Here is an 11920-nt window from a genome sequence, read left to right as displayed (position 1 = left end):
ATTAATTAAGCTCGACATGGGGTGCCTAATTTCTCTATATTAATTAGGAATTTAATTAATTGATTTTTGGGAGGAGACAAACATGTGTTGGGGCTGTTAAAACGAATGCCTCCCTCACATGACGAGGTCCTCACAGCTTATTCCATCACTCCCATGATCTCTCGTAGGCTTCTACTAAACACCTCCCTCACATGACAACGTCCTCGCTTATCTCCATCATCTGTCGTACTTAGCTACCATTCAACTCATCAAAATTTTATATGCATCTCTCTGTATACCACCTGAAGAAGCCAGTCAATCGCAAGAAAAGAAAGAAAGAAATAAGCAAGCCAGCCAAAGCTACAACTTTTATTTTATATGACAGGGTCGGCTCAGCTCTTCTGGGGAAAAGCTTTACGTTGACATAAGAAATGTGGAATCTCTAACATCTTCACTAGATGTCAAACATAACTCATAGTACTTGCAGCTCATTTCTCGTCAAAGCTCTCTCTCCCTATCTCCCCCTTTGCCGCTAAGAGCTCTTTCCCTGTTGCCGAGACAAAAAATGAACTCTGTAGTAGTACAGGTTCTATCAAACTCTCTGGATTCATATCGTGTGTTTGGAGTTTCTTTTCGTTTGGTTCTTGGCATGCGATGTGGCTCATGTTCTGCTTTCTGCTGTCTGAATTCAGGGTTTCACCAAGTCCCTCACCATGACTATGCTCTCCGAGGTTGGTGACCGGACGTTCTGCGTTGCCGCCGTAAGCCCTCGTGCCCCTTTTTTGTTTTCTTGTTCCAATACCCGGAACTTGTTCTTTCATGAAATAGGAGAATCTACAAGTGTTCTCTTGATCTCAATCAAGATCTAGATGGCATTTCCTGCTATGGCACGCTGACATTGCAGGTAGTTCAATAGAAAAGGTTATATCCAGCAAATGCTACGCAGTTCACATATAAAGAAGACCGAACCATGAATATGCCAAAAAAAGATATCTACATTAGCACTCAACCCATGTTGACCAAATCATGCATCGACACAGATATTTTTCATGTCGACTCACGCTATCTCAGTAAAACTCAGCCAGGCATCACAAATAGTCATTTTCATTGGCAGCTGCAGTCTGGTCATAAAAATGAACAGAATTGAAGCTACTCTGTCTCAGAAATTTGGTTAATATCTGTGCTATAGACTCTGCATCGATGCTATTACAAACTGAATCATAAGTAGACCAGGCTTGAATGGACAGTTCATTAGTGATGTTAACACCATTTGTTCTCTGCCTTGGTAAGATTCTGGCAATGCGATATCCAAGGAAGAGTGTCTTGCTAGGATGCCTAGTTTCAGTAACTGTAAGCATTTTCTTTCTCATTCTTCTCATTTTATGTTCCATTTCTTCACTATAATTTCATTTTTAAAGTAAACGGTTTGCAATTGTAATCGAAATTTAGGCAACGACAGTGATCTCGGCTTTGCTTGGCTGGGCTGCTCCAAATCTGGTCAGCATTACAATCACTTCTCAATTCTCACCGATTCATGGTTCATTATATGGGTTCGTATCTATTAACTTCGTTGACTGAGCAGCTCTCGAAGGGATGGTCACATCATTTGACCACATTCCTGTTTTTCCTGTTTGGTCTCCGGTCTCTCTGGGAAGGATTCAATGAGGATGATGAGTAATGCTTTTTTTTTTTCCTCTCTTTTCGTTCTCTTTTCAAGCCTTTTTCTCTCTTTATTGTTCTTCCCTTCCCATCACAAAACGCTTGGTGGTTTTAGTTGTAGCATCAATGCAAATTTTTCCTTTTATGCAAACTACCTTTCTTTTGGCAGTGACAATGAAGAGTTGGAGGAAGTAGAAAGGAATTGGTCAGTGTTCCTCTCTCTCTCTCTCTCTCTCTCTCTCTGCTTAAGCTGTTTTCAAAGAAAGGCATCATCATTGACCTGCACGTTTCTGGCGTTTATTAGGAAAAGGATTTGAAAGCAAGTTCTGAAAAATCAAAAGCAGCTTCTAAGGTGGACTCCTTGCTCTTATTCTTTGACTTAAACCTACTTTGATAGCCATCCATTTAAGTGCAGGCATTGCTCCAATTCACTGTAGAAATTGTCATACTTCTGCTTCCTATGTTTCAACTAATCGTCTACATCACACTCTTTGTGCGTCTTTTATTTTTTCTCAGGCTGATGACAACTTGAAGAAGAAACAGAAGCCATTCCTCACCCACTTCTTCTCACCTGTCTTTCTCAAGGTGATTCCTCCTTCCCATGCTGAACATAACTTCACCTTTCTCCACAGAAATGGTATTGCTAAGCAAAAATAAACTCACTTTATGTAGTTGGGTTCCATGAAACCTACATGTTAAGACCCAGCCTAACTCAGGGTGACTGCTTTGCAGGCATTCTCGCTCACCTTCTTTGGCGAATGGGGCGATAAAAGCCAGGTAAAGAAGTGCCAGCCAGAGTAAATTATGCAAAGTAGTGCTCATCTAATTCTGAATTTATGGGATCTGCATAACAATTTGGACTAGAGAAACAACTTTGAGAGTATTCACTCTGCTTAACAATCTGACATCTGTAAAATACTGCAGATAGCAACAATTGGCTTGGCAGCTGATGAAGACACTTTGGGAGTAGTGCTTGGTGGAATACTGTAAGTATTATTGTACATAGGTTAACCTAATCATGGATTCAAGCTGGCAACTATCGAGTATTCCATGTTGGCGCAAAGCAATGCAATTCTAATAGTGGCCACTTACATCTTGGCACCATAACTGCTGTTTGAGCAGAGCTTAATTTGTTCTCTTCACTGGTTACATCGAATCTAGTCCACCAGAGAATACAAGCATCACTCTAGGACAGATCCCACTGCTTAACTTTTTCGTCATTTTTTCAGGGCACAAGTGCTGTGCACAGTTGCTGCTGTTATAGGGGGAAAGAGCCTGGCTTCTAAGATATCAGAGAGGCTGGTAGTTCCCCTCACCTTTGCTACTTTGCTCAGCTCACACAGTCGTTTCTTTCTTCCATGTGGTCCTCAATCCATTCACCTTTATGCTTGTTGATGCAGGTGACCATCCTAGGTGGATTTCTCTTCCTAGTGTTTGGAGTCCAATCCCTACTTTCACCACCCTAATTTATGGATTTCTCTCTTTTGTATGTCTATGCTGCTGCTTCCCATTAGTTGAGATGCTCTAGTGCTGATACCTTAGTTATTTTTCTCCAAACATTCTTATGTTTTTGACAACTTGCATCGATATGTTTCATGCTTGTCACTTAATATTTTGTATTTCACAATAACCTTTCCATATACAATCCCAGGAAACACAAGCACATGCTCTCACAGGAACCATGGTGAAAATGCATACACTATCCTCTTCCTAGCACAAAAAGTTAAAATTGTAATGAAAACTGCTAAGTTACTTTAATTGAGTTTCCTTTATTATCAGAGTTTTATTTCCTTTTTTACTTACATAAGGATATTATTGTTATATACAATTTATATTCAATATAAATACAATGGGTGTAGGGTTTCTGTGATTACAGAAAACTATAGCCCTCTCTTTCTTTCTTTTACGTTCTCTTTCTCCTCCTTCTCTCTTCCTTCTTTCTCTCTTTCTACTTGCTGCGTTCTCTAATCAGTTTTGTGACATGGTATCGTAGCGGGTCTAACTATCTGATTACTTAATCATATTGCTGGTTTGAGAGTCCCCTAGTAACTCTACTTCTTCTCTGGTGCGTAGCCACCTAAAGCTGCAATTTTTATCTGTTTTCTCTTCAAGTCTCGATACATATGAGATCAGAAATCGGATTCATCAGGTTCGGTTTATGAACATGGATTACAACACTTGCTGATCAGCGGATTCAAGAATCAGAGTATTCTATCGATTATGGTTGACTAGTCTTGCTGGTTTTCCGTCAAACATATAATTATTTGAATCGAGATTTCTGGTCAGATATTTTCTTCTATACAGCAGTCTCTATTTATGAGTTTTCAGCATCCCTTTGGTTAATTGATGGAGCCAATTACATCTGATTATACATTAGCGTTGCTGCTTTGTTACTTGCACTAAAGTTTCAGCCTCCTTGATTAGTGGTAGATATACTTATATTGAGATTATCATCATGAGTGATACTAAGGCTTCTACGAGATAGTGTCAACGTTCAAATTACCACTATTAAATTAAATGGATCCTCCAATTACTTGTTATGGGCCCAAGCTGTGAAGGTCTATATTAATGCCAAAGGGAAACTTCATTATCTTACCACAGACCCTCCTGATGAAAATTCTAGAGACTATAATGGTTGGATGAGAGAGAATGATACACTTCTGGTGTGGTTATGGAATAGCATGGAACCATCCATCGCCGTTAATGTCATGTTCCACACAACCGCTAAAGGAGTGTGGGATGATCTTATGGAGAGTTACTCACAAGACAAAAATATGTCTAGAGTTTATGAACTATATGAGAAGATTTTTAATTTTAAACAGGGAGACAAGTCTCTTGGAGAATATTATAGTGCTTTGAAAGGTATGTGGGAAGAACTCAATCTTTATCAGCCCATCACTACTGATCTTGAGAGACTAAAGACACAACGATCTGAATTTCAAGTGGCCAAATTTTTATCTGGCTTGAATGCTGACTTACAGCCTCGTGAAGAGTCGCCTTCTTGCTGGAGAGAGAGAGTTCCTTCTATGAATGAAGCATTTTGTCGAATTCAGCGCATTGTCCCTCCGTCTTCTACTTCATCTAAAAACAATTCAGCATTTGTGGCTGGTAGTGGTGGTCGTGGTCGTGGTGGATTTTCCAATAGAGGTCGTGGTTTCGGGGGAAATCGTAGTCGTGGTAGTGGACGTAATGGACAAAGTTCTGATCGAGATAGTCGTCAATGTATACACTGTGGCAAATTCGGTCATATTGTTGACACTTGTTGGGCCAAGCATGGCAAGCCCGAGTGGGCTCAACGATCGCTATTGCAAATACTTGCTATGTCTGAAGGAGTGCTCGAAATGTGTCTTACAAATGGCGACATGAACCCATCTCTCCCACCCGGGGTAGTTCTTCCGAGTCTACGGCTCGAGATGATATGGTTGCACAACTCATCAAACGTGTCCAACAACTAGAGGCTTCCAATTTCTCATCCACTTTGCTACTCTTGCACGTACGGGTAACATGGCCTCTTTCTCTACTTTGTCTCCTAACGCCTCTTGGGTCATTGACTCGGGGCTTCTAGTCATATGACGGGTAAGCAAGAACTATTTTCTTCCCACACTAATTCTAGTCCTTCATCCGAAGTTATTTTAGCTAATGGTTCATCGACTCAAGTGGTTGGATCGGGACCTGCTTCCACTTACATCTTCCTTATCTTTGTCCTCTGTTTTACATGTTCCCCAACTTCCTTTAAATTTGTTATCTGTTAGTTAGTTAACTAAAGCTCTTAGTTGTTCAGTTACATTTTATCCATCTCATTGCATTTTTCAGGACCTTCAGACAAAGAAGATGATTGGTGGAGGGCATGAATGTGATGGACTCTACTATCTCAATGGTGTCTCCACTGCTGACGCCAATGGTCTAGCTGCTAGTTCTATTACCCCCTATTATGGCATTCTCGTTTAGGGCATTTATCTTTATTTAAGTTACAACAAATAATTCCCGAGTGTAAATCAATTTCTACTCTTGAGTGTGAGGCTTGTGAACTTGGGAAACATCATCGTAGTTCCTTTCCTAATCGTAATGATTCTTGTGCATCTACTTTACTTGAACTTGTTCATTCGGACATCTAGGGACCTTCCCGTATTGCTAGTAGAAATGGTTTTAAGTACTTTGTTACTTTTGTGGATGATTATTCTCGTTTAACATGGCTCTATATGCTTCATGACCGCTCTGAATTTTTACATGTTTTTCAATTATTTCATCATGAGGTTACTAATCGCCTTAATACATCCCTGAAAATTTTGCGAACAGATAATGCTCTAGAATATACACAGAAATCAATTTCTTTGTTTTGTTCTAATCTTGGCATTATACATCAAACAAGTTGTACTTATACCCCTCAGAAATGGTGTGGCCGAGAGAAAATACCGTCACCTTCTAGAAGTTGCTCGTTCACTCTTATTTCATATGAATGTGCCAAAATCATTTTGGAGTGATGTTGTCCTTACCGCATGTTACCTCATAAATCGTATGCCTTCCACTGTCCTCAATCATCAATCACCAATCAGTGTTGCATTTCCTGACAAGCCGTTATTCTCTCTTACCCCGCGCGTCTTTGGGTGTGTCTGTTTTGTTCATAACCTACGTTCCTGGTTCGATAAACTATCTCCCTCGTGCTACTAAATGTATTTTCTCGGGTATTCACGTACACGAAGGGATATCGGTGTTATGATCCTACAACTTATACTCAATATGTTAGTGCTGATGTTATCTTTTTCGAGGGCACACCATACTATTCTACCAAGGGTAAAGAGTTTTCGACTGACATTGTAGCCGATCCTCCTATCCCACAACAAATCCCCCTAGATTCTGTTAGTCCGTCTCTAGTATCTCCTCCCTTGCAGGTGTATCAGCGGCGAAAGCAGTCTACGGCACCACCAGTCTCCAGCTCTTCAATGCCCTCCAATCAATCTTCCTCCTTGTCTCCTGGTCCAGATGATCTTCCTATTGCCCTTCGCAAAGGTACTTGGTCTTGCACACAAAAATCCTCTTTGGCTTACCCTATTAAGCGTTATGTGTCTCTCTCACATCTTCCTTCTCCATTACATGACTTTGCTCTATCATTACAAACTCACACAATTCCTACTTCTACCACTAAGGCTTTGTCTCGCCTTGTGTGGAAGAAAGCTATGGATGTGGAAATGGAAGCTCTAGTCTCTCGCCAAACGTGGTCATTGGTTGATCTTCCCCTTGGGAAAGATGTGGTGAAGTGTCGTTGGGTGTACACTATCAAGTACAATCCGGATGGCTCAATCGAGCGTCTTAAAGCTCGACTCGTTGCTAAAGGTTTTACTCAAACTTATGGAGTGGATTATTTTGAGACTTTTTCCCCTGTGGCACGTCTCAACTCTGTTCGTGTTGTTATTTCTCTTGCTGTGAATTTCGATTGGCCATTATATCAATTAGATGTCAAAAATGCTTTTCTTTATGGTGATTTGTCTGAAGAAGTATATATGGAGCAACCTCCCCGGTATGTTGCTCGGGGGAGAATCGTAGTAAAGTATGTCGGCTACATAAGGCAATTTATGGGTTGAAACAGTCTCCAAGAGCATGGTTTGAAAAATTCAGTTCGGTGATTTCCAGATGTGGTTTCCACCAATGTTATTCTAATCATTCTATTTTTGTTTGCAAGAAGGAATCAGGGGTAGTCATTCTTGTGGTATATGTGGATGATATAATTGTCTCTGGTAGTGATGTGACTGGCATTTTTGAGATTAAGTCCTTTCTTCAGCAGCAATTTCAGATTAAGGACTTGGGAACTCTTAGATATTTTCTGGGAATTGAAGTTTTACGAAGTAAAAAAAAGGTATTAATTTGTCTCAAAAAAAGTATGTTCTTGATCTTTTGTCCAGAGACAGTACACTAGCTTCCAAGCCAGTTGATACTCCTATGGATCCAAATCAAAAGTTTGGAGTTGATGATGGAAAAGAAATTGAAGACAAGCATCAATATCGGCGTCTAGTTGGGAAACTAATTTATCTTACTGTTACACGTCCCGATATTTCTTTTGCTGTTGGCGTGGTGAGTCGGTTATGGAGTCACCTAAGAAAGTTCATTGGGATGCTGTATGTCGCATTCTTCGATATCTTGAAAGCTCTCCTGGTAAGGGACTCATTTATAAATCTAATGGTTCTTCTACTTTGGTTGGTTATTCTGATGCTGATTGGGCTGGGTCAACATATGATCGACGGTCTACAACTGGGTATTGCACTTTTATTGGTGGTAATTTGGTTACTTGGAGAAGTAAGAAACAAACTACCATTGCCAGTCTAGTGCAGAGGCTGAATATCGTGCTATGGCACATACCGTGGCTGAATTGTTGTGGTTGGAATCTCTTCTCCAGGAGCTTGGATTTTCTATTAATCAACCTATTGACATGATGTGTGATAATCAAGCAGCCATTTATATTGCTGGGAATCCTGTTTTTCAAGAGCGAACTAAGCATATAGAAGTTGGACTGTCACTTTGTTCGTGATGCTTTGTGAAGCAGAAGTTGGTTGCTACTCCTTATGTTGCCTCTAGAGATCAGTTTGCTAATATGTTTACCAAAGCATTACGTCCTGCTTTTGTTGCTGATTGTTCCAAGCTGAGCATGGGTGACCTATATGCTCCAGCTTGAGGGGGAGTGTTAAGTTACTTAAAGTGAGTTATTCTTTTATTTTCTGAGTTTTATTTCCTTTTTACTTATATTAGGGTATTATGGTTATATACAATTTATATTCAATATAAACACAATAGGTGTAGGGTTTCTATGATTACAGAAAACTATAGCCCTCTCTTTCTTTCTTTTACGTTCTCTTTCTCCTCCTTCTCTCTTCCTTCTTTCTCTCTTTCTACTTGCTGCGGGTTCTCTAATCAGTTTTGTGACAAAAACTCTCTGCAAGCAGAGATCAATAGCTAAAACTTTCACCACATCATTTATGAAGGAAAATTATGAGGCTGAACTAACATTTGTGCAGCGGGATGTCAATTCTAAACACGGAAATACTGAAAAGGCTCGGGACTCCAGAAGTTTACACTGATCCATTGACTAGGCATGAGACTAGATTTTTACAAAAGAGTGGTGGCCTGGAGCGTTGGTCGGTTTGGTCTTGTGACCAGAACCTAGCAGCATCCATTGAGTGGATACCCAGATCCATATGGACAGCTAAATATGATGAAGGATTCCAGTGTTCTCGGCCCAATAAGCAAATAGACTGGTAAAGAAATGTCCATAAGAGGCAACAAGATTGTTAAAAACACGATCCACTGACAAGTCAACTGGTCTTGAAAGCTCTTGCCAAGCACTTTCCTCTGTATCCTCCCAATATGATGTCCTTGATAGCAAGACTGCAACCACAAGCAACCAAGATGTGGAAAATAAAGAAGGAAATTGAGCAAATGGAAACAGAAAAATGCTCTAGTGACTAGCAGATACTTGCGTTCCACATCTACTAAGATCCTTGCTGTTTGAGATGACACGGGATCAAAAGAAACTCTCATGTTCACTTTGGACTAGATACTTTGCTAACAGCCCTACGGCTAAAAAATTCTCAAATTACATTGAATTGTCTGAATATTTATGATGACTATGATTGCGTGTGGCGTGCAGGTGACATACACTACATCAACCTAGTTTTGATGTCCTACCAAGTTAACTGCAGCAGTCAAATCAGCATAAACCTTTTTTCTCTTTCCTAGATTTCAAGGGTTCAAAGCACTATAAACTAATTCACGGATCAACACTGTCGGCCTTGCCAATCAGGCTGGCCTATATGCTAAAAAAAGACTAGAACATAATGAACTTGAGCGGTAAAACTAAAATACTAACAGAAACAGAGGAAGCAAATAATGTCCGTGGTCCTTTCTGATGTTGATAGTAATATGCAATGGGAAAAAGGTATGGTGCTCCTGGATTTTTCACTTCTGGTAATTCCAAGAGGCGATCAAAACCGTCCATTTCAATTTCTTCTTTGGCAAAGTCACATGCCCAAATGCCAGAGCTGTGATCGCCAACGCAATGATAGCCACAGAAGCTGCGTTTGCCACTCTCATTCTGCCATGCACGAAGATGGGCGAAGCCAGATAGCACTGAACAGACACCCAACACTTGCGATAGGAGAGAACATCAACATGAAGTTGGTCGATGTGTTTCCACCTAAGTCTGTTAAATGAACACTTGTTACACAAGATGACAAAGCCAAAACGGCACAAAAAGAACTGAAAGAACAGCCACATTAGATGAAGAGGGAGGGAGGCTTACGAGGATGGTTCTGTTCACCGTCGATGTACTTGTCGAGAGACTAACAAGCGAGTCTGAGAATGATGAGAAATGCAACCAGATTTCACCACCAAAAGAGGGCTCATCAGGCCTCTTCCTTTGGCCATTTTCGAAGCTCAAGCTCAGCTACGAGACACAGAAATTGGAGCTGATCAATGGACGTTTTGATTTTCCCCGTCCTCGTTTTGGTTCTTCGGTCCAAAAGAGTAAAAAAGACTACTCAGTAGCAAGTAGCAGACGAGAAAGCTGACCACTCCAAGTACTCAGTCGAGTCCTCACTCCCTGAACTTGAATTGGCAGTGGCACTGCTGACTCTGTGCAATGTAACGGGTCTTGTCCCCGCTCATGGATGAATTGCTAACAGATTCGAGTGTGCAACGTTCCAAAACCAAGGAGCTCGCTCCATTTGCACGTGGCGAAACTACTTCACAAGGAAGCAACGATCCTTATGTATTCAATGAAAAGCAACAACGCAATCAAAAGGATTGGGACAACGGACGAGGAAGATTTTGGGACTTGAACTCCCCAAAGAGTTTTCTAACCAATTCCTCATCCAGCAGGGGACATAGGATACCTAACCTGTGCTTGAAGTAACACAAATCGAAAGTTAAAAGAAGTTAACACGAATATCCTACATCAAGGCTCTGTTCGTTTCACAAAAATTAACTTTTAGGAAAATATTTTCCAAATTTTTCGGCGTTTGTTTCATGGAAAATAATTTAGTCAATGATAATGTTTTCCGCTATTTGGAAAAACACCTTCAAAAGTGGAAAACATTTTCCATAACTTCTTCCACCTCACTGTCTTTCACCAAACACATTTTCATTTTATTTTTATGTTTTCTTTTCCTTTCTTCTTCTTCTTCCTTGGCCTTAGTCGGTGACCAGCCATAGGCCCAGCGAGGCTCAAGCTCGCTAGATTCTAGCAAGGTTGAGCCTCACCTAATCTGGTGAAGCCAAGCTCCCTCGAGACAGGCCAACTTTGGTCTCATCAAATCTAGCGAGCTAGGCAGGGCTCGAACCTCGCCCCAAGGTCGCCAAAGATCAACGAGGTTTGATCTTGCCAGCCTTGAGCGAGCTTGACCTTGCCGACATGGGGCGAGCTTGGCTTGGCTAGATTATGCGGGGCTTGACTTCGCTAGAATTTGGCAAGTTCGAGCCTCACCGGCCTATGGTGAGGCCAAAGCTTACCAATGGCTGGTCATTGGTTGTTGCCAAAGCCAGGAGTGGCTAAGGCCAAGGAAGAAGAAGATAAAAAGAAAAGGAAAGGAAAAGAAATTAAAAAGTAAAAAATCGATTTTTAAAAAATAAATAATAAAAAAATTATTGAAAATGAGTGCATGGACGAAAAGATTCTTCTTATCGAAAGGTAGAAAATATTTTCTGGTTTATTTTCAAATTTCAATCAAATACCAGATTATATGATTATTTTCCTAGAATGCCATACTCTTGGAAAATAATTCTGAAAATTTCATATCTTTTGCGAAATGAACGGAGCCTAGTAAGAGGGATAATTACCCAATTAGTGCTAAATTTATTGTATAGATTTCAATTCAGTTATGAATTTTTCAATTTTGCCAATATAGTTTTAAACTTTTTGCGTTGGAATTCTAATGTAGTTCTTACGGTCAATTGCCACCAGATATTGTTAATGTGATATCTACTCACCACCTTCCATCCTACGTGGCACCCTAATGTGGATAACTTGTGGATTGCCACGTCAACATTTCCTAATGGCAATTGGCTAGATAAACTACATTAAAATTTCGTCCAAATGTTTAAGATTATATTGGCCAAATTGAAAAGTTTAAAATTGATTTGTTGGTACAATGGGTTTAGGATTGATTGGGTAATTTTCCTCTAATTTGACGAGTATCATTGGATAAGTGTTTAATCTATGTTTTTGAGAGTTATCTTTTTTTTTTAAATCTTCATCAATCTCCGTTCTTTACTTATGCAACAATAGTACATGTAGAAC

The 11920-nt window shown here is 40.2% G+C and overlaps 1 protein-coding gene across 1 annotated transcript; it reads left to right on the top strand.

Moving 5' to 3' along the window:
* Nucleotides 1-336: 336 nt before the first annotated feature.
* Nucleotides 337-3250, top strand: LOC104422090 (GDT1-like protein 5). The gene is made up of 12 exons (XM_039303383.1): nucleotides 337-565; nucleotides 672-740; nucleotides 1270-1329; nucleotides 1429-1476; nucleotides 1562-1653; nucleotides 1808-1847; nucleotides 1949-1990; nucleotides 2155-2223; nucleotides 2371-2415; nucleotides 2563-2624; nucleotides 2868-2940; nucleotides 3039-3250. The coding sequence occupies exons 1-12, from the start codon at nucleotides 545-547 to the stop codon at nucleotides 3102-3104; spliced, it is 687 nt and encodes a 228-aa protein (XP_039159317.1). The 5' UTR covers nucleotides 337-544; the 3' UTR covers nucleotides 3105-3250.
* Nucleotides 3251-11920: the final 8670 nt, after the last annotated feature.

Source organism: Eucalyptus grandis, chromosome 10 (assembly GCF_016545825.1).
Source record: "Eucalyptus grandis isolate ANBG69807.140 chromosome 10, ASM1654582v1, whole genome shotgun sequence".
NCBI lineage: Eukaryota > Viridiplantae > Streptophyta > Magnoliopsida > Myrtales > Myrtaceae > Eucalyptus > Eucalyptus grandis.
The sequence above is the reverse complement of the archived record's forward strand: the minus strand, read 5'-3'. Positions and strand labels throughout refer to the sequence as shown.